Consider the following 27,783-nt stretch of genomic DNA (forward strand, 5'->3'; position numbering starts at 1 on the left):
TGTCGCTTCGGATACAGGTATTCCCCTACCTTAGCACTTCCCTTTTTGGCCGTCTTAGGGGCTGAAGTCTCTGCCTCTGCGTCTGAAACCTTCTTTCCAACAGGTAGAGTCGTAGCACTCTCGGTTTTTAGTGTGACTTTAGCTTCCTATCTCTTCTTTTTCCACCTGCGGATTTTCTTCCCTATCGAGGTTGCGTCAAGATTGCTAGGTCTTGGCAAAGAGATGCCGGCCTGCTTCATTTGGGCTCAGGTCATGACCCACAATGGGATAGATGTGGCCTCCCCATCGAGATTTTCGATACCAAACAGTCCCAATGGGACATATGGTACGTTGGCTGAGCTAGAGGATGGCTTTCGCTTTGGGCAATCTATAAAAAGATGAGTGATTCTACACTCTGCGCACCTTTGGTCAGCCTTGTCTCTGTTTTGCTGCTTTCTTTCAGGGCAGCATGATGAGACATGACCGAGGTGACCACTGGATCCTTCGTCTACCCTCCTAGGCCCCTACATCATCCCCTTCCTAACGCCATCACCGACATGGGTCGATAATCCATGAGGACCGCGTTGCCCTCTTTGTTGTGCGAGAAGTAAGGGTATATATAGGTCTCTTCCTCATTCGGCTCCTCCACATAGTGGACTGGAGCGTCGCTTGATGGATGGGTCACGTAAGGACCAAGCAGTCTAGGTATGCCTGTAGGGTTTATGTCCATTCTAAGGATGACTGGTTTCATATCGTTAGGCGCGGGAAGAGCCAATGGGGCTCCCCTTCCGAAGAATGGCTACGGCCTATTCGCTAGGTAAGGCTGGCCGTAGGGTTGCGAGTATGGAAGTCTTCTTGGTAATCTGCATTGTGCGACGTCATGGCCAAACCTACCGCAATTAGCACAAGGTCTTGACCTAGGGTCTTGACACTCGGCCAGTAAGTGGTTTCCACCACAGTACATGCATTGGACGTGCGGGTGCATTGGTCGTCTTAACATGTCTTGCAACTTGGCTAATTCCAACTTGACATCAGCCAAGCCTCGGTCTGTCTTGGTGGCCTTCCCCTTATCTTGGGATGATGGGATTGATCGCTCACTAGAGGCTGACGCTCTCTCTGAACCTCGCGGGTTGTTCTCCTCTACGTTCGAGCCCCTGGAGCTCTGCTCTTTCAGCTGATCATCGACTCTGATGGCTTCCTCAAACACTCTAGCCACCGCATCTCGCTGCAAGCTTGAATTGCCTGCCAAAGCCTTATATAACTCCTCGTCTCGAATTTCGCTGATGAATACAGTCAAAACTGCTCTTTCAGTCGGTCGCTCGCCCAGAGGGATTCTCTTGAAGAGACTCCTCACATGGGTTACGTAGTCGCGGATGTCCTCCTTCTCTTTCTGCTTGACGTTCATCAAGCGTACTAGTAGGTTATCAGAGTATCTGGACTCGGAAAATCTCTTCACGAAGAGATCCTTGAGGTCATTGAAGTTGGCTCGCTCTACAGCATCTAGGCTCGTATACCACGTCCTACCCTTGTTGCCTAAGCAAAGCCCAAACGCTTGCGAGCGTTGAGTTAGGTCGTTGAGGCCGTTGGCTTCACAGACTTGCTCAAACTGCTCAACAAAGCTGTATGGGTCATCATGGGGTTGGTACTTGTCGAGTTGCTTGGCAACGCTCAGTATTTTGGACTAGCTCTTTGAGCCTTGGTTCGCCCCTAGTCCTGCGAGCAGCGATGTCGCTAATGTCGCGGCACTTTGTTCTGCAGTCGTGTTATCTAGCAGTTGCTTCATGAGAAGCTCGCTCAACATCAAGTCCCCCTCTAGGGCTCTCTCATGATTTGTTCGGTTCCTACTTGCTAAGTTCAGCACTCGCTGCACCTCGTGCAACTCCGCACTTTGCCGTTGGCTTCTAGCCTACTAATCCTTATTGTATTCGATTATGCTTTGCAGGCTAGCTTTCTCTCCTCTTCTAGATATGAGATGATAGCATCTGCAGTCCTAGTACGGTGCTCATACCGGGCTTGTGCGTCATAACTGCTTACCAACTACTGCTGAATAGCATCTGGGAAAACGTTCAAATCGAGTTCCTCATTAGACTAGGGGTCTGAGCTTTCCTCTGCTTGTCGAGTTGTCTTGCTCCACCAAATTGTCGATCAGGTTCAGTAGACTTGTTAAATCCACGTTATTGGCGCCCCTTGCTTGGTCTTGATCTGCACTTTGATGATTTGTGTATATCTTGGGTCTTCTCCTATTGGTGGGTTCCTTGAGTGGTTTATCTGAGTGAGTTCCTTTGGTTATTGAATACAAACCTCAATTTATGATCACTCAGTGTGTGTGTCGTTTCTCGTGCACTTAAGCTTAATTAGGCTTTCAGCTTTCTTAAGTGTACTTCAAGTGCAGAAATTCAATGTGAGTGCAGCAAGAAATTCCTCAGCATCTCCCACGCTCTTGCTTGTTTTGGGCCTGATAGGCTTGTAGATCCATTTTCTGGCCGTTTTGTCAGGGTTTAGGATTTTCTCGTATGTTGTCTTGTTCGTTTCCGGTCAATCAGGTTTTACAGCTCAGCGGTTCACGTCTAAGTCCTTGGGTCTCACAACTGCCCACTTCTAGCTGCCAAGCGGCTGCGCACTACGAATTCTCCTATTACGTGTACCAGAATCAAGTTTTGAGCACCCGAAGGGTTTCGACAGTTTACGCTACTGCGTATTTGTCGGGTCAAGTCAAATTTCTAAAAAAATTGATAAAAAGTTACACTCGAACCAATTGGTCCGAATTGCAGGGTCCGAATAGGTCACTCGGACGGGCCGAGGGCCGAATTTCAAGGTTAGACTTGGACGGTTTTGATTCGGACAGCCAAATGGAAAATTCGGACAAGGTGACTCAGACAGGCCGAATGGCGAATTCGGACAAGGTGACTCGGACGGGCCAAATGGCACTTGGGCCGAGGACTGAATGTGGAAGGTGGCCAAGGGCCGAATTTGAGGCTCGGATGGGTCGTTCAGATGGGCTAAGGTCGAATGTGCCACGTGGCAAAAAGTTTTGACTAGGACGGGGGAACTCGGACGAGGGACCAAATGGGTTCACTCAGACGGTTTGGATTTGGACGGTTGAGGGCCGACTAGGGTTGGCCGAGTGGGCCGAGGGCCGATTCTGGGACTCCGCCCAAGAAAGGCCACTTGGACAGGCCGAATGCGGCGCGCATAACCCGTGCGAACACGATTTTGATCGATTCACCAGATGTAGGCCAGCACCACGACCATGCACTTCCAGATCCTATCTAGGAGAGTAGAGGGAGAGATTCATATACCTAAACAGACTGGTAAGTGCGTCAGTGATGCAATCAAATCAATACAGGCTGGAGCTCTCTCTCTCTCTCTCTCTCTCTCTCTCTCTCTCTCTCTCTCTCTCTTTCTCTCTCTCTCTCTCTGTGAAATGGCACGAATGAGCTCTCCCTTGGCCTCCTAGCTCTTATACCCCTTCCCAAGAGTGGCGTTGATGCCCCCAATTACTCACTTGCCGATCTTAGGCGTCACTAGCGAGCATTTTACCCATTTTGCACGATTTTTGCCCTGTTTCAAAATAGTAAACCCTACCCTTCTCCGGTTTGATTTCCTAATTCTAACCTACGCTAAATACAACAAAAATCGAAGGCAAAAAACTAAAATAGATTCTCCATGCTTTCCAATCATCAAACAACCAAAATATCCCAAAATACTTGTATTGAAGATAAAAAACACCCAAACTTCCAACCTATCTCAAGCTCCGTTTTGGGGATGAATCCCCTACTTCGATGCTCGATATGAGGCGCGCAAGTGCTCAAGCTTGAATCCGTTGGTCCCGACAATGAAACCAAAATGTGGGAGCTTTCGCTCAACCGCCAAGACCCATGGACCGCTTATTGCTTCAAGTGTTTCAAACGAGCTCTAATGGCTATCTCTCACCTAACCGACGCGCCGTCGATCCTACGAGTGTAGTGAGATTACCTTGACGCCAATGCGAGTAGCCTCCTCTCTTGCACACCTTGGTAGCTCCACGATTCTCAATGCTAGCTCAAGCATCCTCAATCCTCCTCCATCTCCAAGCTCCATCCTCCATAGTTGTGCGCACAAGAGAAGAGAAGAGAAAAGAAGAGAAAAAGAGAAGAGGAGATGGTGAAGAGCTTCATCCTCTTGATCCCTCACTCCCACACACTCACCGTCTCACACTCTCACACTCCCTTTCTCAAGAGCACACACAAGCAAGGAGGAGAGAAGAAGAGAAGAAGATGAAGACTCCTTTTGCCACACACCCAAAGAATGAGTTTCCATTCACTTTTTGAACTTTATATATAAACCCTAAAATCCCATGGGTGCCCATCCCCTTTTTTGCATTACCGGCCATTGTGGCAAGGTCATTTTCCCATTTCCCTCTTCTATCCTTATGCCTCTAGCCTATGCCCATCTAATATTTTACAATTGGCACAGGAGGGAGCCTGGCGCTCTTTTACAAGAGTTTTCCAAGTTTTTTGAGGCGCCTTTCATTTAAAATTATGCCTTTGGTCTCGGCTTAGCCTTTAGAGGTCGCCTGCGTGTCTTTGCTCTTCTTCCACGCTTTTTCCACTTTTTCCTTCACTTTTTGTCTTTTTTCGCCATCTCGACTTGGGGTTAACATTAAGCTCCTGGAACTCCGCTCCTTCATCTTATCATCGACTCTGATGGCTTCCTCAAACACTCTAGCTAGCACGTCTCGCTGCAAGCTCGAATTGCCTACCAAAGCCTTATATAACTTCTCGTTTCAAATTCCGCTGATGAATACAGTTGAAACTGCTCTTTCAGTCGGTCGCTCGCCCATAGGGATTCTCTTGAAGAGACTACTCATGTGGGTTATATAGTCGCGAATGTCCTCCTTCTCTTTCTACTTGACGTTCATCAAGTGTTCTAGCAGATTGTCGAAGTATCCAGGCTCGACAAATCTCTTAATGAAGAGATCCTTGAGGCCACTGAAATTGGCTCGTTCTGCGGCATCTAGGCTTGTATACCAAGTCCTTCCCTTGTCACATAAGCAGAGCCCGAATGCTTGAGAGTGTTGAGTCAGGTCGTTGAGGCCGTTGGCTTCGCGAACTTGCTCAAACTGCTCTACAAAGCTGTATGGATCGTCGTCATGAGGTTGGTATTTATCGAGTTACTTGGCAACGATAGGGATTTTAGACTGGCTCTTTGAGCCTTGGTTCGCTCCTAATCTTGCGAGTAGAGATGTTACTAGTGACGCAACACTTTGCTCTGCTGCCATGTTATTTAGCAGCCACTTCATGAGAAGCTCGCTCAACGTCAAGTCTCCTTCTAGGGATCTCTCGTGATCTGTTCGGTTTCTTCCTGCTAAGTTCAGCACTCGCTGTACCTCACGCAACTCCGTGCTTTGCCTTTGGCTCCTAGCCTGCTGGTCCCTATTGTATTCGACTATGCTTTGCAAAGCCTTGCGGGCTAGTTCCCTCTCTTCTTCTAGGTCTGCGATGATAGCATCTACCATCCTACCGCGGTGCTCGTACCGGGCGAGTGTATCGTAGCCGCTGACCAGCTCTACTAAATAGCCTTCAGGAAGACGTTTAAGTTGAGTTCCTCATTAGACCTATGGTCTGAGCCTTCTTCTACCATAGTTGCGTTGTCGTGCTCCACCAAGCTGTCGATCAGGTTGAGTAGATTTGTCAAATCCATGTCGTTGATGCCACTTGCTTGGTCCTACTTCGTACATTGATGGTTTGTCTACGTCTTTGGTCCTCTCCTACTGGTGGGTTCCTTGAGTGGTTTATCTGATTGAGTTCCTTCAGTTATTGAATACAATCCTCAATTTATGGTCACTCAGCATGCGTGTCACTCCTTGTGCACTTGTGCTCAACTAGGCTTTCAATTTCTTTAAGTGGATTCAAGTGCAAAAATTCAAGGTGAGTGCAGCAAACAATCTCGAAGCGTCTTATGCACTCCCTCTTTGTTTTGGGCCTGATAGACTTGTTGGTTAATTTTTTGGCTGCCTTGACAGGGTTCAGGGTCTTTCTAGTATGTCGCCTCGTTTGTTCCTGGCCAATCAGGTTTTAACTGCTCAGCGCTTTTCGCCTAGGTCTCTGGGTCTCGCTGCTGCCTACTTCAAGCTACCAAGCGGCTACTCCCTACGATTCCACCTATTCCATGTGCCAGAATTAAGTTCTGAGCATCAGGACTTTCTACAGTTTGCGCTGCTGAGCTTGGGTCAGGTCAAATTTCTGAGAATTTGATAAAAGTTTTCACTCGGCCTAGTTAGTTTGAATTACAAGGTCTGAGTGGGTCACTCAGACGGGTCGAGGGCCGAATTGAGGACTCGGACAGGGTAGACTCAAACGGGCCGAGACGCAAACTCAGACGAAGTCACTTGAACAGGTTGACTCGGACAAACCGAGTGGTCAATTCGAACTAGGTCACACGGAGCCGAGGCACTTAGACCGAGGGCCGAGTATGATACGTGGCCGAGGGCCGAATTGATCGATGGTCCGAATGGTCGACTCGGACGGGCCGAGTAGGTCTAGGCTGAGGGCCAATTAGGGTTTCGGGCCGAGGGCCGATTTCGGGACTCGGCCCAAAAGCGACCGCTTGGATGGGCCGAACGCGGCGCAATGTCGACAGCGAGAGCTCGATTTCACTCGGTTCTTGCGATTTAATCAATCGTGGCAAGCATAAATCTCCAGATCCTATCTAGGGGGATAGGGAAAGGGAATCGTATACCTGAATAGAGCGGTAGGCTCTCGTCAATGGTGCAATCGGATCGAATCATGCGATGGCTCTCTCTCTCTCTCTCTCTCTCTCTCTCTCTCTCTCTCTCTCTCTCTCTCTCTCACTGAAATGGTCATAAATGAGCTCTACCTTGGTCTCTTGGCTCTTATGCCCCTTCTTGGGTATAGTGTTGGTGCCCCCAATCACTCACTTGCCGATCTTAGGCCTCACAAGAGAGCTTTTTACCAAGTTTTGCACGATTTTTGCCATGTTTTGCCCTGCTTTGCAACAGTAAACCCTACCCTTCTCCAGTGCGATTTCCTAATCCTAACCTACTCTAAATGCAACAAGAATCGGAAGCAAAAAACTGAAATAATTTCTCCATGTTTTTCAATCATCCAACAAACAAAATATCCCAAAATACTTGTTTTGAAGATCAAAAACACCCAAACTTCCTACCTATCTCAAGCTCCATTTCGGGGATGAATCCCTTACTTCGATGCTCGATATGAGGCGCACAAGTGCTCAAGCTTGAATCCGTTGGTCTCGACAACGGAACCAAAATGTGGGAGCCTTCGCTCAACCGCCAAGACCCACGGACCGCTTATTGCTTCAAGCATTTCAAGCGAGCTCTAATGGCTATCTCTCACCTAGCCGACACGTCGTCGATCCTATGAGTGTAGTAAGCTTACCTTGATGCTGATATGAGTTGCCTCCTCTCTTAGACACCTCGGTAGCTCCACAATCCTAGATGCGAGCTCAAGGATCCTCAATCCTCCTCCATCTCCAAGATCCATCCTCCATAGCCGTGCGCGCAAGAAAAGAGAAGAGAAGAGAAGAAGAGAAGAGGAGATGGTGAAGAGCTTCATCCTCTTGATCCCTCACTCTCACTCACTCACTCCCTCACACTCTCACACTCCCTCTCTCAAGAGCATACACAAGTAAGAAGATGAGGAGAAGAGAGGAAGAAGAGAGCTCTTGTTAGCCACACACCAAAAGAATGAGCTCTCATTCACTTTTTGAACTTTATATCTACAAACCCTAAAGTCCCATGGGCACCCATTCCTTTTTTACATGACCGGCCCTTGTGGCAAGGTCTTTTTTCCATTTCCCTCTTCTAGCCTTATGCCTCTAGCCTACACCCGTCTAGTATTTTACAATTGGCACAGGAGGAAGCCTGGCGCTCTTTTACAAGAGTTTTCCGAGTTTTTTGAGGTGCCCTTCATTTAAAACTGCGCTTTTTGCCTCGGCTTAGCTTTGGAGGTCACCTGCGTGTCTTTGCTCTTTTTCTATGTTTTTTGTGCTTTTTCCTTCCTTTTTTCGCCATCTCGACTTTGGGGTTAACAGTTACTTTTTGATGCTCCATGTAACAGTTACACTACCAAGAGAAAACATAAATCCATTTGTAGATCTTCTGTCTAACATACTACCATCACAATTTACATTTGTGTATCCAAACACTTGTTACAGCATCCTTACTTGCCTCATTAAAAAATCCATAATGTAAAGTGGACTTCACTTACCTCCATATGCACCTAACTGCATCCAAATGAGGCTTTATGGGCATCTACATAAACTAACTAATAAGGCTTACAACATAGCTCAAGTTTAATTGTGTGGTAGTCATGTAAATTAGACTCTCTACTATCCTCTTAAACATAGTAGGGTCTTCTATCTCATCCTCAACGTCAACACTCAACTTCACATTTTGCTCCAATGGTACTGAAGGAGGCTTACATGCTGTCATATCATACTTGGATAACATATCCAAGCCATACTACTTTTGGGATAGCCATATACCATCATCATCACTAATCTCAATACCAAGAAAGCATCTTAGCTTACCCAAATCCTTCATCTTAAACTTCTTCTTCGAAAGGTCCTTAACTTCAACAATCCCATTGTCATTGTCACCTGTAATAATCAAGTCATCCACATAGATAACTATGATGACCAAACTTGCATCTCCTTTCTCACATAAAGTGAGTGATCAGCATCAAAAATTTAAAAGCTAATATTGACAAGATACTCTCCGATCTTATCAGGCCATGCTCTAGGTGCTTGCTTCAACCCATAGAGTGCCTTCTTTAACCTGCACACATATGTGGGATGATCTAAATCCTCATAACCTACTAGCTATTCTATATACATCTCTTTTTGCAATTCACAATGGAAGAATGTATACTTAACATCCATTTGCTGCAAACTCTAATCTTTGGTTGTTTGCTAAGGGAGTCATACATCTAACTATTACCATCCTAGCAATTGGACTAAATATCTCTTCATAATCTGTGACATATGTTTGAGCATAGCCTTTTGCAACTAGTTTAGCCTTATACTTGCTAATCGAACCATATGCATTGTGCTAGATTTTGTAAACCCACTTAAAGCCAATAGCTTTCTTGCCCTTAGGCAAGGGTACCAAATACCAAGTCTTATTGACTTCTAATGCAACCATCTCCTCATCCATTGCTACATTCTAATGAATATGACCAAGAACATCCTCAAAATAAGTGGGCTCAATATCCTCAATTACCTTTACTATATAAGTATAATGGTGAGCTACATAACCTTCAAAATCAAATCTTTTAATAGGGTATCTAACCTTGCTAGACATGCATACCATTGGATCACTCAATGGAGCCTTTACACTACTATGTGCTCTTTGTACACCTGCTGGTGTCTTGACTAAGGGAATACTAAGCTTATTATCCAAACTCTTTGAATCACTAGAATCTCCATCAAATCTCAAATGACTAGTAGATGCATCATTACCATATCTAACACTTTCTTCTTTAATTTATCTTTACTTACAACACTTGTAGATCCATCTAAAGATATGGGGCTACTCTTTAGTCTCCTAGTACAAGGGGTGGCTACTATAGGTGTAGTACCAGATGATGTTTTTGTTCCACTAAGGCTTCATGATTCTTGCTTTTCTTTCTGCATATAGCTATCATTATCGTTATCATTATCTAATACATCACTAGTAGATGTATACTAACTGTTCATCTCATAAAATATAATATCCCACTTATGACAATTTTATAACAATGATATCCTTTCTTCTCTAAAGAGTATCCAATAAAAATATTTTTGCAGCCTTCGGATCAAGCTTCTTTCACAGCTCATCTGGCACATGAATATATGCAATACATCCAGATGAGCCTGATGAGCCTAATGTGTATAGGCAAGAACCCATAGAGTGCAAGACATCAGGCTTCTTGCCTATAAAGCATTCTTCAAGGGTCATCTCATGAACTCCAACTGTGGGAGTTCTATTCATAATATAGACAACAGTATAAATAGCTTCAGATCAAAAATATTTTGGCATATTCTTTTCAGCCATGAATGTCCATGCAGCTTCTGTAATATGCCTATTTTTATTTTGTTGATCCCATTTTGCTGTGGGATATACCTATAAGTAAACTGTTTTCTTATCCCATGAGACCTCAAGAAGCCATTGAACTCATTAGAGAGGTATTCTCCCTCTCCATCTGATCTCAAGCACTTAACTTTCAATCCCATTTCTGTTTCAATAATTATCTCGAAAGATTTGAAGTATACCCATAGCTTCATTGAACAATCATCAATAAAAGTGACAAAGTATTTGCTGCCACCAAGAGATACATTCTGTGTAGACCCCCTAATATCTATATGCATAACATAAATTATATTTCTACTCACACCTCTGTCACGTGAAAAGGTTTATCTTGCTTGATTACTAAACTAGCATGATTCACATACTTTATGAAATTCTACAACTCTAAAAGTAGACAACCCTGTAACCAATCCTTTTGACTACATTAATTTAAGCTATATTTCAATGTCTATAACCACTCCTTTTTCTTTAGTGTACATAGTAGCATTCATTGTAAGAATTCCAGTATCTAAAGTGAACATGTGGCCAACTCTACTTTCTTTTTGTGACCAACTTGTACTTATCATTAAAGTCTTCTACAAAACAGCCTTTTGTATTAAATTGAACCTACAATCCTTACTCTACCATTTGGCCAACAGATACTTAATTCGTTGTGATTGATAGCACATATAATACATCTATTAGACTCTTTGTCTAGCCATCATACAAGGACAATGTAACTTTTTCTATGTGTGAAATTGGGTGGCATGAATCATCACACATATGAACATCACTCGGATGTTATAAGTCTTGCATATCTCCGAATCATTCAACATGACTGGTCATATGATAAGATGCACTTAGATCAACATACCATACATCATCATGTGTCCCCCTTCTTGTAACAGCATTCATCATATGTTGCATAACAAACATATGCTTATTTTTATCTTCATTCTCTCATGAAGATTATGCATAGTTACCTTGCTGCAATTTACCACTGTAGATATCATTCTTCTTAACATAACAATAGACTATAACGTGGCATGTTTTACCACAATAATGACAAACAATAGCAGAATTTTCAGAATCTCTATTTTTCCATCCACCTCTTTCTCTAGAGCTCCCCTTGCCTCTAAAGTTTCCACAACCTCCTAAAACTTGCATTTCACCAAATTGTTGATTTAACCTGTTTTGTTGATTATCACCAGCATGTCCCATACCACAGCATCTCAAAGAGAATCCGTCATGTTTCCTTCTTGAACTTAAGTAAAATGCTTGGAATTATTCACTATTTCTTTCAGATGAGTCACCTTGCATATTGATCTCTCCGATAATCATGAGAGAGACCAACTCATCAAAATCTAGAAATGGCTTCGGTACATATACAAAAGTGACAAATGATTTTAAGTATTCTCAGTATTAAGTCTATCCAAAGTAGAAAAAACCAAATCATCATCATCATCATCATCATCATCATCATTACATCAATCGCTATTAAAGCATCTGCAATGCTCCTCACCTTCAAAACATACTCATTAACAAACATTTTCTCTTTCTTCAAGGTATTCAACTCTTGCTTGAGTTGAATCTTTTGTGCCTTTGTATTTACTAAAAATATGTTCTCAAAAATTGTCTAAGCTACATGTGAAGTTTTTTCATTCCTAATATGTCTCAATATAGTATTATCAATGACTACAGATAGCCAACATATCACCTTTTTGTCTTTTTCATTCCACTCTTTCTAGGCCTTTAATTCATCTACAGTCGTCGCAGGGATACTCAGCTCTGGTTTATTTTCTTCGCCTGAAACAAACTACCCTTTCCAATGAGAAAGTTTGTAGCATAGAAATTCCATGAAGGGTAGTTATTCTTGTCTAGCTTCTCAATGATGGGATTTTCACTATTCTCTAACATTATCACAAAGATGATATAAAGCAACAAGCAAGTTTTGTACAACCTTTCACAAGTGTCAACAATACACCAAGCAACCTTTTTCACCGATTGCTCAAAGTTATATGTAGTTTGCAACCTATTTGCATATAAAACTTATGTTTACTTCATGGCAAACACCTCAAAAACTATAGATTCAAAATCTACAACTTGTACACCCACTTTCGATCAATACAATCAAAATCGTAGTAAATCTTGAAACTATTGTCCGTAACCTTGCGATTCTAAAAAAAGGCCCGAAACGACCTCAGATATCCAAATAAATAACGGACAAGTCCTTAAGGGCTAATGTATAGACTATACAATGCTCTGCTTGCACACCAAATCTCATAACAATATGAGATTTTCAATCTGCCATTGCTTTCAGTGCCTCCACAGGCACTATCCAAGAGAAAGAGTGAAATAATGGGAGAGCTTCTTATTGATTTATTGCTTGCTCAAATCCTTATTTCTTCTCCTTCACTTCAACCTTCAAAACCAGCCTCTCTCAGTGGCACCACTTTGATACCATGTCAAGAATCACATGGTGGGGAGACTTGCTTAAGCTGTTGTGCCAAACACATACCATACACATAAAAGGAAGCTCACTCAAGAACATAAAAAGAGAGATGAATGCCAAAACATTTTCTTATTGGTTTTTGCTTCTTCTTTCACACACAATACAATGTACACAAAGTATAGATAACATTCAATATAAAGAAAAGTGACCTACTAAGTTAAAATGTGCATAATTGACTATACTAATTGATTGACACTATAACTATGCCAACTCTAGGTAGGTGTAATAAACTAAATATAATAAGTCATAAGTTAGTGGCCATGTGAGAATCATAATGACAACTAGCGTGCTAAGTGTAGATGTGTAGACCCATCTGGTCAAGTTGTCCATCATCGAAGTAAAAATAAAACAATAGAATGCAAAGATCAAGGTTGAGGGTGTGATATAGGACTTGCATAGGGTTGAGGAGACTTAACAATCAAATACTTTTGTGACTCTTGACTTCAAGGGGAGATAAAATATGTGCAAGACCAAGTGACCCAACAATGCCTCCTTGATTTCGATAGCATTGTTCCAAAGTATCCCTTAGGAGGACAATGTTGAATTGGAAAACAAGGTAGTAATGGCAAAGGTAAGACAGATCACATCTAAATGCCTTCTTGAATGCACACACAATTTTTATATTCTCAACTTTAGTATTTTGTGCAATGGCACTTCTATCTTGAATTATATAGCATACAATAAATAGACTATGTGATATATTTATGACCTAAACCACCAAGAAGACAAACTATGCTACATAGCATAAATCAAATAGACAATGCCCTATATATCATAAAGTACATAGAATGTGTGGTTGTTATTCATGATAGAGTACACAAAACAAAGAGACTATGCCATACAACATAAAGTATATAGAGGACTTTCTCTCTATAGAGGGTATGGAATAACAACTCTTTAATCAATTGTTGTCTTTAATCAATTGTTGACACAATGTAGGCTACTACCAAAAAGGATTCATTGTGTGCTTCACAATCACAAAGTAGCATCACAAGAGTTTGGGGTCATAGGAACCCCCCCCCCCCCCCCCCCCCCCCCCCCCCCCCCCCCCCCTCTCTCCCACTCTATAGAGGGGATGGAATGACGATTCTATTATCAATTGTTGACACAATGCAAGGCTACTACCAAAAAGGATCCAAGCTACTAAACAAGAGGGTCAAAATAAATGGTTAGATTTTGCAACAAAACAAAATGGAAATGCAATGATCATGCGAATGGAAAAAACCTTTAAGGCAACAAGCAAGAAAAAGTGGAAATTGATGGTGCAAATAAAGTGAAACTAAAGCATTTAAGTCTAAGAAAAACCCCATTTACATTCTCAAAGAAACCTTTCTAGAGTATAGCTAGCATTCATTGCGTGCTTCACAATCACAAAGTAGCATCACAAGAGTTGGGGATCATAGAAATGCCCCCCCCCCAGAGGGGATGGAATGATAACTCTATAATCAATTGTTGGCACACTGCAAGGCTACTACCAAAAAGGATCCAACCTACTAAACAAGAGGTTCAAAAGCAATGGTTACATTTTGCAGCAAAACAAATGGAAATGCAATGATCATGCAAATGAAAAGAATCTTCAAGGCAACAAGTAAGCAAAAGTGGAAATCAATGGTGCAAATAAAATTGAACTAAAGCACTCACAAGTCTAAGAAAAAAACCCATTTACAATCTCAAACAAGCCCTTCTAGAATATAGCTAGCATTCATTGAGTGCTTCACAATTGCAAGTAGCATCACAAGATTTTGGGATCGTAGGAACCCCTCCTTACTACTAAAAAGGATCCAAGCTGCTAAACAAGAGGTTCAAAAGCAATGGTTACCTTTTGCAACAAAACAAAGTAGAAATGCAATGATATTGCAAATGAAAAAAACCTTCAAGGCAACAAGCAACCAAAAGTGGAAATTGATTGTGCAAATAAAGTTGAACTAAAGCACTCACAAGTCTAAGGAAAAACCCCATTCACATTCCAAAGAAGCCCTTCTAGAATATAGCTAGCATTCATTGCCTGCTTCACGGTCGCAAAGTAGAATCACGAGAGAGAGAGAGAGAGAGAGAGAGAGAGAGAGAGAGAGAGAGAGATATATATATATATATATATATATATATATATATATATATATATATATATATATATATATATATATATAAGAAAGGAAGAGAGAATTTCAAATTCAAATGTGGTAGGTTTGAGAAATCCTATAGGCTTGGGGGACACTCTAGAGTTCATGGACATCCCTTAGCCATGGCCAAAAATTATATAGCATAAAATAGATATAGATATATAACTATATGAATATATATGTTATATGAGTATAAAGAGCTTTCATATCTCTTGGGATCACCACACAACTAGTCTTACTTATGTTGTAGATTCAGAAAGCCCTGAACCTTCAAAGGGCTTCTTGAACCTACCCCCTTTTCCAAACCTCCATTTTTCAATTAAAACCCTCTCCCCTCCCCTCTCTAACCATGTAATCTCTACTTTTCTCTTTCCCTTCCCCTTTTTAATTAAAAGCCCCTTCCCCCCTCCTCTCTCTCATTGTACGACCTAGACTCTCTCTCTCTCTCTCTAAAATTTAAACCCCTCCCCTCTCTCTCACATATAATCTCTCTCTTTCTTTTCCCCTTCCCTTTTTAATTAAATTCCTCTCCCCTCTCTCTCTCATGCGTAGGACCTAGGTTCTCTCTCTCTCTCTCTCAGTAAACTTTCTTTTGATTAAATATTTTTAAAAGATTTTTTAATTTAAATTTTTTCGAGCATAGTTTTTCACATACTTTGAGAGCAAGATAGAAGAAGAATGAGAGAGACACAAAGAGAGAGAGTGAGAGAGAGAGAGAAGAAGGATTAAAAAAGAAGAAATAGAAAAAGACGTAGGGGGAAATAGGAAAGAGAATAGTTTTTTTTAATTAAAGATTTTTCGTCCTCCCCCTCTCTCTTCTGTGTTAGATTAAACTTTTTAATTTAAACTTTCCATTTAATTAATTTTTAAAAAATAATTTAAAGTTTTTTAAACAACTTTTCACACATTCTGAAAGGGAGAGAAGAAGAAGAATGATTTTTTTTTAAAGAAAGAAAAAGACAGAGAGGGGGGAAAAGAGAAAAGATATCTTTTTTAAATTAACCTTTTTTTATATAGTTTTTGACTTAGAGAGAGAAAGAGTAGAAATATGTAATCTGAAAGAGAGAGAGAGAGAGAGAGAGAGAGAGAGAGAGAGAGAGAGCAAAAATATGTAATCTGAAAGAGAGAAAATAGGGAGAGAGAAAAAGGAAAAGAGAAAATAGAGAAATAGAGAAAGAAAAAGAAAAAGAAGGCAAGAGAGAGAGAGAGAGAGAGCAAAAAAGAAAGAAGAGAGAGAGGGAGGAGTTGAGAGAAATTTATAGAGGAAATATTAAATTTAAGAGAGAGCAAGAGGAAAAGAAAAAAAGAAAAGAGAGGAGAGAGGGGGAGAAGAAAAGAGGGAAGAGAGACAGAGAGAAGAAAAGGAGAGAGAGAAAGAAGAATCATACTACTATATTATTTTGGTTGTAGGTTTGGAAAGCCCCAAACCTCCAAAGGGCTTCCCGAACCTACCCCTTTTTCCATACCTCCCTTTTTCAATTAAGACCCCTCCCCTCTGCTCCCCTCTCTCTCATGTGGAATCTTTGCTTTTCTCTTCTTCTTCCCCTTTTTAATTAAAAGCCCCCGCCGCCCCCCCCCCCCCCCACGGATCATTCTCTCTCTCATTATAGGGCCTAGGCAAGATCTCTCTCTCTCTCTCTCTCTCTCTCTCTCTCTCTCTCTCTCTCTCTCAAATTAAAACCCCCTTCCCTCTCTCTCACGTATAATCTCTCTTTCTTTTCCCCCTCTCCTTTTTAATTTTCTCCCCCTTCTCTCTCTTATGTGTAGGGCTAGGTTCTCTCTCTCTCTCTCTCTCTCTCTCTCTCAATTAAATTTAACTTTTTAATTTAATTTTTTAAAAAATAATTTAAAGTTTTTCGAATGGTTTTTCACACTTTGAAAGGGAGAGAAAAAGTAGATAGATAGATGGATAGAGGGAGAGAGAGGGAGAGGGAGAGAATGATTTTTTTAAATTAAGAAAAAATCAAAGGGAGGAAAAAGGAAAGAGAATAGTTTTTTTAAATTAAACATTTTTCTTCCTCTCTCTCTCTCTCTACTTTAATTAAATCAAACTTCTTTTTAAATCAATAGTTTATCCCTCTCTCTCCTGCAATTAGATTGAACTTTTTAATTTAAACTCTCTTTTTAGCTAAATATTTTAAAATATTTTTTTAATTTAAAATGTTTTAGAGTCTTTCACACATTTTGAGGGAGAGTTAGGATGATAAAAAAGAAATAGAAATAGAAAAGAGATGTCTTTTTTAAATTAACCTTTTTTTATATAGTTTTTGGCATAAAGAAAGAGGAAATATATACTTTGAAAGAGAGAAAATAAGGGGAGAGAAAGGGAAAGAGAGAAATAGAGAAGAAAAAATATAAAGAAAAAAGAACTATAAAAAAACTTGAAAGAGCACAAGAAAAATAAAAAAAGATAAACTGAGAAAAAAATGCAAAGAGAGCAAAAAAGAAAAAAGAGGAGACAGAGGGGGGAACATAGAGAATTATGGAGAAAACATAAAATTTAAGAGAGAAAAAAGAAAGAGGGGAGGGAGAGAGAAAAAAAGCGAGAAGAAAAGGAGAGAAACTGAACACATAAAATTATAGAATATATAATTTAGAAAAAATAGAAAAAAAATTAAAGAGAATAAAGAGAAAAAAAGAAAAAGAGAAGAGGGAAAGAAGAAAAGCAAAGAGAGAGAGAGAGAAGAAGAAAAAGAAAAAAGAGGAATAAATATAAAAAAAATAGGAAAGAGAAAAGGCTTTTAAATTTAATTATATTTTGAGAGAATAAAATTTAAAAGAGAGGGAGAGAAGAAAAAAAAAAATTTAGGAGAAAGTGGAGGAGAAAAAAAGAGGGTAGAGAGAGAGAACATGAACATAAATAAAAATTGTATATTAAAAAAAGATAAATTTACATACTTTAAGAGAGATTGAGAGGGGAGACGTGAAGAGAGAGAGAGAGAGAGAGAGAGAGGGAACATTGAGAGAACTATAGAGAAAATATAAAATTTAAAAAAAAAAGAGGAAAAAAAAATCTAAACAAAGAGAATAATAGAGAAAATATAAAATTTTAAAATTTTAAAAAGAGAATGAAGAGAATAAAAAAGGAAAAGAGAGGAGGGGGGGAGAATAAAAGGGGATGAGTGAAGTTGTCATACTATCGCACAATATCTTCACTTGCCGCTTTGAGGCAACGAAGTTGATATGAAGCAACCTAGCATTTCATGCGTACGGAACCCTAGTAGCTAAAATGAAACAAGCCCGATCAAAAGCCTCATACATCTAAATTAGAAGGTTGAATACTAAGGACTATTTGAGCTATAAATATGAGGTCATGTCCCTCAAATGCCCACCCTCTCAATCACTCACTTATGCTCCCAAGTGCCAAACATTGCAACCCCAAGGAGAAGCCATGATCTGGACATTGTAGATCAAACAATTATGAGATGCACTATGTGGACTTCGTAATTGGGTAAAGTGGGATGGGGTTAATGAAGGTATGCTAATGTATCCCAAGCACTTTGCATCAAGTGGCAACCCAATGGGTTGGAGGGGACCAACAAGCAAGTTCACCCTTACACTAACATACCAAATGTTTGTCACGTTGGATCACCCACACCCCATTGTCATCTATCCATTATTTCACTTGCACACAAAACATGTAGACAAAGCCTTGAAAGAAGCTAGTACCTATTTGATGTAAGATAGATCCCTCAAATCCTCTCATGTACTAGTGTTACTTTGTTAACTTCATTATGCCATGTTCTCTTTTAATGTTTACTCTAATTCACTTTGCACTAATTTGCCACTTAATAACACCCCTCTTGTAAAAATACGGTGGTAACTTCTCGTGTTGATTAGTTGACAGTGAAAACAACACATGCCCACCATTCCTACACTTGTCATCAAATATTATGAATACGTGTGAACAATACATGCAAATTTCTACACTTGTCATCAAATATTATGAATACGTGGGCCAACACTTCGTACAAAAAAATTTGGTCGCTAAGATCATTAAATGGCACTAGCAGGTGAATTTCTCAAATGACCTTTCAAAGCGCATTTGAGCTGAGCGGGCTATTCACAATCCAGATGATTTTCTCATTTACTTTTCTGCTGTGGCAAAGACATGATTAGATTATGGCACTTCTCAAATGAAAATTTCAAACGTAGTATCTGATTGGTTTGCTCAATTACTTCGGCTGTACAGTCCAGAAGTGAGCACTGTATCATCATATAGCAGCGTTGCATTCAAACATTCAGTTCATGATGGTCCAAGGAAATCTTCCAGTCTGCATCAAGTAATTTCATTTTGCTAAAGCCACTTTCAAGGTTCTTTCGCATTACCAGTGCAGCACGGAGCCTCCAATTGCATTTTCCCACAAACAGCATTGGCAGTAGAGAAGCCACCTGAGAAAATTATTTGCCCTGAGGATTAACGACATGTTGATTGGCTCTATTTCCTGGTGGAAACAGGTAATACCTGGTAAGCCAATTTTCATTTTCTATTCCGCCATCAACTGCTATGTACGATGCCAAGAACCTCAGAACCCCATTACTGCTTAGCGTCGGACAGAAAAGACTGCAAACATGTTTGGCTAGCCATAATAGTTGTACAGATGAAATGCACTTGATTGGCTAGCCTTTTGAGTTTTACAAATGAATATGAACTTGTTTGGAAAAATGGAGCTCCATGGATCCTCTTGTGAGGAATGCATTATCTATAGTACAACTCACCCAAGATGTTGTCTGGGTTCCCAATCAGCCCCACAGACAGACATCTGTCAAATCAGTATCTTATATGTACATCCAACCTCCTACCCCATAAAAAGACCCTTGCCTTCACAACTTCACATTTTGTGCAATTGGAAGCTGACACTGCATCAATGCCATCTCTTATAGCCATCCTCACGTAGCACTCCTACATTGACAGGAAATGAATCGAATGCCATTGACTGACAGGAACAAATTGTCACCAAAAGCGACCTCTCCATGGCAAGTTATCCTGTCAGATTCCATCGTCTGACATATTCAAATGGGTATGGAAACAGAAGAGATATCCGTCTGCTGCTGTAGATTAATATCATCAGTTCAAAAACTTGAACTTCGGAAGTCTTTTGAAAGCAACTTCTCTTCCCGGTCAGCTTCTGCCTGCCTGCGGTGTTTTTCATGGAGGCGGGTGTACAAGCCCACTACTGCTTCTGGATCCAATCTGTACAAATTCATCTTCCGTTGCGCTTGGCACTTCACTTTGTAAGCAACCATGATATGACCAAGAGCCAAAACCATGGAACAGAGGAGGAGAGAGAGGATTCCCCACGTGCGTTTCATATGCAGGGCCCCTATAGAGTGGGATAGGGCATGGTCATGGAATACACAAGCTTTTACAACAAGCACGATGGCAGAGAGCAGTCCACAAATGGAAGCAGTACCCAAGTAAGGTCCATAGGTCAGGCTTGGTATCCCACATATTGAATACACACCTGCATGAACAACAAAAGAATTCATCAGAGACCGAACTCAAAGATAACAGGAAGCAATGCACAAAGTGAGTGAATAGAAGACCGTAATACTTACAGAAAATGGCCAATGATCTGACAATAGATAAAAGAGGAATATCGACGAGAGAAGATTGGAAACTATAAGTGGACCAGTCATAGTTAAGCCTGAAGCATGAACTGCAGCATGCGAATGTCGAAAGTAATAAGCACGGAGCTATGACATCTATCACAGACACCAGAAGGGGAGCTGATGACAGCAGCAATGATGCTATTAATATCAGCATGAAAAACACAGTCCTGAAAGCTCTCCTGATAGCCTCTGCACCCGTGCTTCCTCTGCCGGACCCCATTTGCTAAGCCTGTACTGTTGTTAGCTCCTAAGCACAAGGCAGTGTGCTGCAAGGCTGAGAATCTTCAAATGTAAATCCCTGCAAGCCTGTGTAATTGCTAAACCCCTCTGCTCTTGAAGGTAAATAGTCTAATCCTGCACACGAAACATTGCAAATTCTTCCTTGTGATCTGTCTGTAGTATTCCTTGAATGCACCGGATCAGGATTACAATTATGAAGCTCCTGCAAATAGAAGGGGTAACATCAAGTAAGACAACCAATATCGGAAAATTCTGCTCTCAAATTCTTGAAACTGTGGCAGAAATCAGACTGGATACAAAGGAAGGTTTTAGGAAAAAGAAGAGCTACAATTCGTAGCCTAGCTTGCACAGTTTTCTAGTAAGAAATGCACACAACATAAGAAGTTCCATTAGATCGTCGAGAGAGAGTCCTGGATTTAGATAGGAAAACATATCAACTTCAAGAGAGAGGAAACCTTTCAGTGGACAAACGGCAGAAAGAAGGTGCACGAATTGATCCTATTAATTCATCCTGCACTTCCGATCGGGAGGGATAATTTTAAAGAATCATAATCGGTTTCGACGGGGAAGAAAAAGAAAGCCTCAGGAATGATCTGATACCTGTTTGACCTTGTATGGAGAGAACAGGGCCGAATCTAGTTTTGTTTCTTCATCCTCGCTTCAAAGACTTGTCCGATCCGAGGAGTACCTCCTCCACCTTTTGTCCTGATGTCGCAAGGCGCGGGCATCTGGCTCTGCTGCTGCTTCTTCTCTGAGATTGCGTGTGGCTAACCGCGGACGGTAGACGAGACAACGTTCTAGAAAGGAAGAGGACGAGAGAGAAGAAGAAGAAGGAGGAGGAGGAGGAGGAGAAGTAGAAGAGAACAAGAAGAAGACGAGATATGGATCTTTGGTAGTGTCTCCCCTTTCCTCCTTTTTGTGCTCTTTTCTTTAATCTTGCTGAGGTTTAGACTACAAAGTGAGAAGGGAAGAGGGAATTCTTACATCGCCGCCATCGCCGCAGCCTGCGTCAACGAGAAAAGCATTCCACGCCAAGTGGAAGCAGCACAGAAGAACACCCACACCCTCTCTCTCCCCCTCTTTCTCAGTTGAAGGAGAAGAACTAGAGAAGAAACACTACTTTTCTTTTAATAGATCAGTAATAAAGCAATCTTATTTATACATAATTTATATATAACTATAACTATAACTATCACTCGTTAAGATAAAGATCATTGCTATCATTAACTATTGTAATTATAAATATCATTTCTCTTCATCATTATTATTATTATCATGCACAATTATCGTTATTATTGTTACATCATTATTTCACATGTCATTTTTTGCTGTCTCGTTTAAATTTAAATTTAAAATAACGTTAAGGTTGAATTCGTTCGAAATTACTACTAATCTAAATCCATTCTACTATCTGTAACTAATCATTGTGTTGTTATTATATTCACCTCTAAAATAAAAACTATGATTATTAACCCCTCCAATAATTATTTCTATATGGAATACACATACTGGCATTATTTTTTTACGCATAATAATAATAGTAATAATTAAATAATGAAGTGAAGTTTTATATTAATGGATAAAATAACCAATAATAATAATATCGTTAGACGGCTTCCACACATTACTGCTCACGAACAGAACTGCAGGCCTTCATTTTTAATATTAATTATTCGTTTAAGACTCTCTTTACTATTTTCATTATTATTATTTCTTTTTCTTGAATTTCTCATTATAATTGTATATTGTAGGTACTCTCATTTACTGTTGGTTTCAATTAACTGCTGAATCCTCTGATGATTCGTGCACGCTCTGGAAATGAGTCCCCCCCCCCCCTCCCTCCCGCCCTTTCCTTTTGTTTATTTGGGGTACCTTTTCCCATTTCCAAAAGTTGTATTTTATATTTTGGGGGACTCATTATCAGAGAGATTCAGAGGCAGTGACCGTTTATATGGCTCCTTGCAAAATTCTTTTATCCAAATTCAAAAAGGTTAACTGACACTAACTAATTCTTTACCTTACCCCCCCCCCCCCCCCCAAACCCTCGGGTTCACATGTTCACATGCCTTGCTTGGCCTTATACCTTACCCCCTAGGGTTCACTCAAGATCTCACCAAAAGACGTGCACTTCACGCTTTATAAACTTTGTAAAGGTTTCCATGGTTTTTTATGGCTTTAAGTTGCCTTTCTAATGCCAACTCAACACTTGCAGTTTACACCCATCAAGTAAATGTGCTTAGAGCTAGGGCACACCCTCACCAATGAAATTTACTTCAACAAGCCACATTAATTACCACAATCAACACTTGTAGAACAATGTGCACTTAAACTCCTTGACTTTTAGAAGTTTATCACACCATTTCAACGTGATACTTTGTTCACTACTACAAGTTGAGCAATGTGGCACGAGTGACGATCTTGCATTAATCTCTTCATTGTCTTTCTCGCTCTCTCTCTTATGAGTGCGTAAAAATATATACGAGCATATCCAAGTATTCTACGCACATAGAAAATTCACAATTGAGTGAACATAAGCCCCCCTATAGGTTAATCAACACGTGAAAGGAAGCACTCTTAGGCCTAGTTCATTAACCCAAATTATCAAAGTTCCATTATTTGGTTGAAAGCTTCTTGATTAAGTAAATTAAGCATGGGTACCAAGAAGGGACTTGATTACTTGATTGCATCTACCTTGTAGCTAGCTTCTCACAATCGTGCTTAGAGATTGATGGTTGATATTACTCAAAACCAAGATTCAATACATGTTTCACATTCACACAAGAATTCCCATCTAATAACACTAGAATAAAGGCCCCACATCATCTGTGTGAGCTAATTGGTAGACACATATGGAGCTAACAAGGTCAATTGGTATCTTTTCAATGGATATACACATACTTCTTGTTTAGGGGAAGTTTGAGAGGCTCTAATAGATTATTAAAAAGGGATAACATTTAGAATATGAACAAAGGATACATAACTTGGTTGTTATTGAAGAATAAATTTGCAATAAGGTTAAGATAGAGAATCTACCAATAGTAGTTGCAAGCTACAACCATCTCACTTAAAATGCATCAAAATCATCCCTTGTCTAGGGAGGTTTAAAATAAAATACAATAGAAGATCACTATATCCCCCTTTCTTTTTTTGAGAGAGAGAGAGAGAGAGAGAGAGAGAGAGAGAGAGAGAGAGAGAGAGAGAGAGAGAGAGAGAGAGAGAGAGAGAGAGAGAGAGAGAGAGAGAGAGAGAGAGAGAGAGAGAGAGCTAAGGGTGGACCTAGGGCACATTTCTAGAATCTTACATAAATTCAACACATGCTAGAGGAGTTCACCAACATGTTGTGCATGTGTCTTCCTAAAAGAGGATTAAAGAAGGTTGGCCACCTACATGACTCACACAAAGTTCCAAGTTGAGATCAATAGCTATCCAAACATAATTTGTGTCCAAATTAAAATGTTTGAGCATTATTATAAATACATTTCAAGTCTAACATCTATGGAATTAGATATAGACGTTGTATTACACTTGATGTGTATGACCTTAATTTGTTTGACATTGGACAAAAATCAATTGCCTTTACGATAATTGACCTGACAACATGGTTTAGCATTGTTGCTTAGATGTGAAAAAAGTTCATGTAGGCAAAACATAAATGCAAGTTGCATATCAAAAGTGATTGAAGTCATTTGTTCTTCTAATGGGGGAAGGGGGGTGGTAATTTACATCTCTTAGGTAAAATATGACAAATCCACTTCACAATGAAATGTGTTCTAGATAGAAATAGGGTAGAAATATTTATTGCAATATATTGCACATGACAAAGATTCTCATTAGAGAATAACACTTGCAACAAAGGTTGTGGGTAGTTGCATTACCAACCACCATTTCCCTTATTATTCGAAGTGAAAGAAGTAGGTATATTCCTAAGTGATTAAGTGTTTTGGATAATCAACATTAACAGCATCCACAAGGAGTGTTAACATGTGGTCCGAATGTGTTTGACTAATGGACATTAAGAGCTTCCATGAATTGTGTTTAAATAACATGCTATTTAATTATAAGCTCATATTTGTCAAATCAAGATTCCACCATGATAATATAATCACTCTTTGGGAATCCTTGAACGTTTCAAGCAAGAACCAAGCCAAAACTGCTCCCATTAACAGGGGACAACTTTTCTCGCAAGAAACCATCTAAATCAAAAGAGTAAGCCATTACGTCATGCTTGGTTGGAAAAACATTAAACACCCCATTGCAAATCGTATCCAAGCTTTGACCACAGGTGACAAGAGCTTGAAGGCTCAAAAGCCATGTTGGGAATTGGAAATCTTATCTCTAAATCTTAGAAAATGGTCACGATTCTCGAAAATGGGCTCATATCAAAAGATTCTATTGTTTGTTTGATTTCGAAAAGCAATTCTTCAAACAAGGTGAAATGTACTCTCACATGATGAAATCAACTTGCACAATTCATTTTCTCATTTTTGTCCTCAACATTAAGTGGCATGTTCGAGAATAAACCTTTTTCATTTTCCAAGGGTTTTTGTTCTTAAAGCTTGGCATTATCGATGCCATATAAACATTATTTTTTCAATGATTCATGTAGATGGAGAAAATAATAGGCCTGCTAAAGTTGGCCCCTATCTTTAAACCCTACCATGCTATTTTTGACACTCAAAAGCAAACTAAGCATAACAAGTTAATCATAAATAACAAAAGTTTGAAATGGAAAGGTTTTCTTTTTACCAATCCAATTCAAGAATGAGGATTATAATTGTATTGATCTTCAATAGAGACTAATAATATCACAAATATTAAGAGTATGTGTTGTTATTGCCAACTCCTTCTTACTCATCAAGCACAAAATATTTGATTCTTATCTTTTTCTTCATAATGTATAAGCAACTAAATGACCAATGCATTCCGTACTATGAGTTGAACAACATACCATCTAAGTATAGGAAATATAACTAGGGTCACAAATCTTGTCCATCATCATTCTAGACTATATAGGTAGCATGAAATATTAACATGTCTTTGTTGCTTTGCCAACTCCTCGTCACTCATGAAAGAAGAAGCCATTCTAGTACTAGATGACATGCATGTTATAAAAAAAGGTTGAAGAAAGTACCATACATGCTTAGAAAAGCAAGTGTACAAGATGATGTCTATGTTTAGGTAGCCTCCTAAAAGATTGGGGGAAGTTTGTTAACTTCCTCTCAGGTCCAAAGTTTAAAGTTGATTGATGTACATGCTTTTGAATAGCATAAATCCATATTCATAAAAAAGTTTAGAAAAGCATGATGAAAAGAATGTGGAATGGATAATCAATATGTGTAACAAATGTGGAATGGCTAATAATTACATATACCCTTCATATCAAATGAGTGGCTAGCTACATTTCACATGTGCAATGGAACAAAAGTTGCAAATTTAGTACTACTTTTGTCAAAATAATACCTATGTAGACTGAACAACATGGAGTGCATTGAGAAGCTCGTTAGTTTAGTACATGATGACTTTTTGAATCCATAAAATATTAGCCAAAATTTTATAAAATCTACAAAGTACAATTATTCATGTTCACAAGCTTCTAAGCCTTCAGCAATAGTTCATTGTGACAACATACAATTATACAAGCCATGTGATAGCAACTCAAGCCACATTGATTGCCTTTATCTCATTCCAATAGTTATTAGGATTTGGTACTTAATGGATGAATTATATACATAAGAGGTGGCTCATATATAATGATGATATAAAGAAAACAAATAGCCATATGTATACATTTTAAAAGTGAGGGCAAGTTCCATTCACTCACTAAGATCTATCTTAGAATCCAATTAGCTTAGCATAGTTCTATTGTAAAACCCTTTTATGTAGGATTCACAAGACCATGCGGTAAGGTTTGTGCTTAGATTTTTTATATGCACAAATTTAGACTTCTTTACAGAGATTTAATACAATTGAGAATTTTGTTCATGGAAGGATTCAACTTTGTTAAATAAATAGTTTTACCCACATCATTCCATGAATGAGTAAGCTAGGTACTTCTAGATCAAAAAGCTATATTGAGAAGCTTAAAGGCCATAATTCTTTACTTCCCATAAATAAATCTATAGCTCTTGCAAATATAACCATTTATTCAAGTATTACAAATTATTTGAAGATATCATGTAAATACCAAGCAAGAAAAGCATATAGAGAGATCATATGCTCTTGTTGCTTGGTAAAACCATGTCACTAAGAGAATTTGTAACGCCACAATGTCATTCACCTTCTTTTGAAATGCCCCAAAGTTAAATCCCTATGGAATTGCATTCAAATGTGGCTACAAGAGGCACTCTATAGAGAAAATATAACTATGAAGACTACTCTCTTTGAGGGACCAAGCATCTTTTGATGAGGAGACCTTGAAGGATGTTAATTACACTAGGTCATTGACCATAAAATCCATCTAGAGGCTCACGCATTAGGCAATCTTTAGAGGTGTGAAGCAAAGGTGGATGAAGCCCATAAACTAAGGGATGAAATCTTGGCTATTCTAAAAATAGTTAGCTCTAGTCTATAAGGTCTTTTGTAGGGAGAATGGCAAGAACTAGAGACTTAGCAATAGCCACAAGGCATGTGTAATGTTGTAATTGCTTTACTTTCAATATAATATGCAATCATTGTTAAAAACAAAAAATCATATGGGCTAGCATACTAGCACCATTGGTGATCCCATAATTAAGCATAAGTGGAGAATAGTAGATGCAATGCATGCTTGGAGCCATGTATTTTGGTTATGTAGGAAGTGAATGACTGTGGGTGAAACAAACTACAAAGACCATGTGAAATTTGTGCTTGCATACTTTTCAAGATATTGCAAGCAACAAAAGCATATGGGCTAGCATATTAGAGCCATGAGTGATTTTATAATCAAGCATTTAATATATTACAAGCAACAAAAGCATATGGCTTAGCATATTAGAATAACGAGTGGTTCTATAACTAAGCATTAGTCTAAACTAGTAGATGCAATGCGTGCTTGAAGCCATATATTTTGACTATGTGGGAGGTTACTAACTATGGTGAGACAAATCTCAAAGCGTATGTGATCTTTATGCTTGTTGGCTTTTCAAGTAAGGTGCATGCATCTATAGATTAATATAACAAATGGACACAAAATGTTGAAAAAGGTTAGGCATTACTCAAGATAGAGTTCAACATTCACAACATTAAGCATCTACAATTATCAAATGAAGAAG

General features: G+C 39.5%; 1 protein-coding gene and 1 pseudogene across 1 annotated transcript; both read right to left on the reverse strand.

Annotated features, from left to right (window-relative positions):
* Positions 1 to 18,595: 18,595 nt before the first annotated feature.
* Positions 18,596 to 21,644, reverse strand: LOC148016177 (uncharacterized). Its single transcript, XM_087664643.1, has 3 exons — positions 21,134 to 21,644; positions 20,240 to 20,735; positions 18,596 to 20,145 (listed from the first exon to the last, which is right to left on the reverse strand). The coding sequence occupies exons 2-3, from the start codon at positions 20,511 to 20,513 to the stop codon at positions 19,754 to 19,756; spliced, it is 666 nt and encodes a 221-aa protein (XP_087520769.1). The 5' UTR covers positions 20,514 to 20,735; positions 21,134 to 21,644; the 3' UTR covers positions 18,596 to 19,753.
* Positions 20,541 to 27,783, reverse strand: part of LOC148016178 (uncharacterized) — an 82,683-nt pseudogene continuing 75,440 nt past the window's right edge.

The sequence above is a fragment of the Lygodium microphyllum genome, chromosome 23 (genome assembly GCF_053477565.2).
Source record: "Lygodium microphyllum isolate KBCC chromosome 23, Lygodium_microphyllum_v1.1.10, whole genome shotgun sequence".
Classification (NCBI taxonomy): Eukaryota; Viridiplantae; Streptophyta; class Polypodiopsida; order Schizaeales; family Lygodiaceae; genus Lygodium; species Lygodium microphyllum.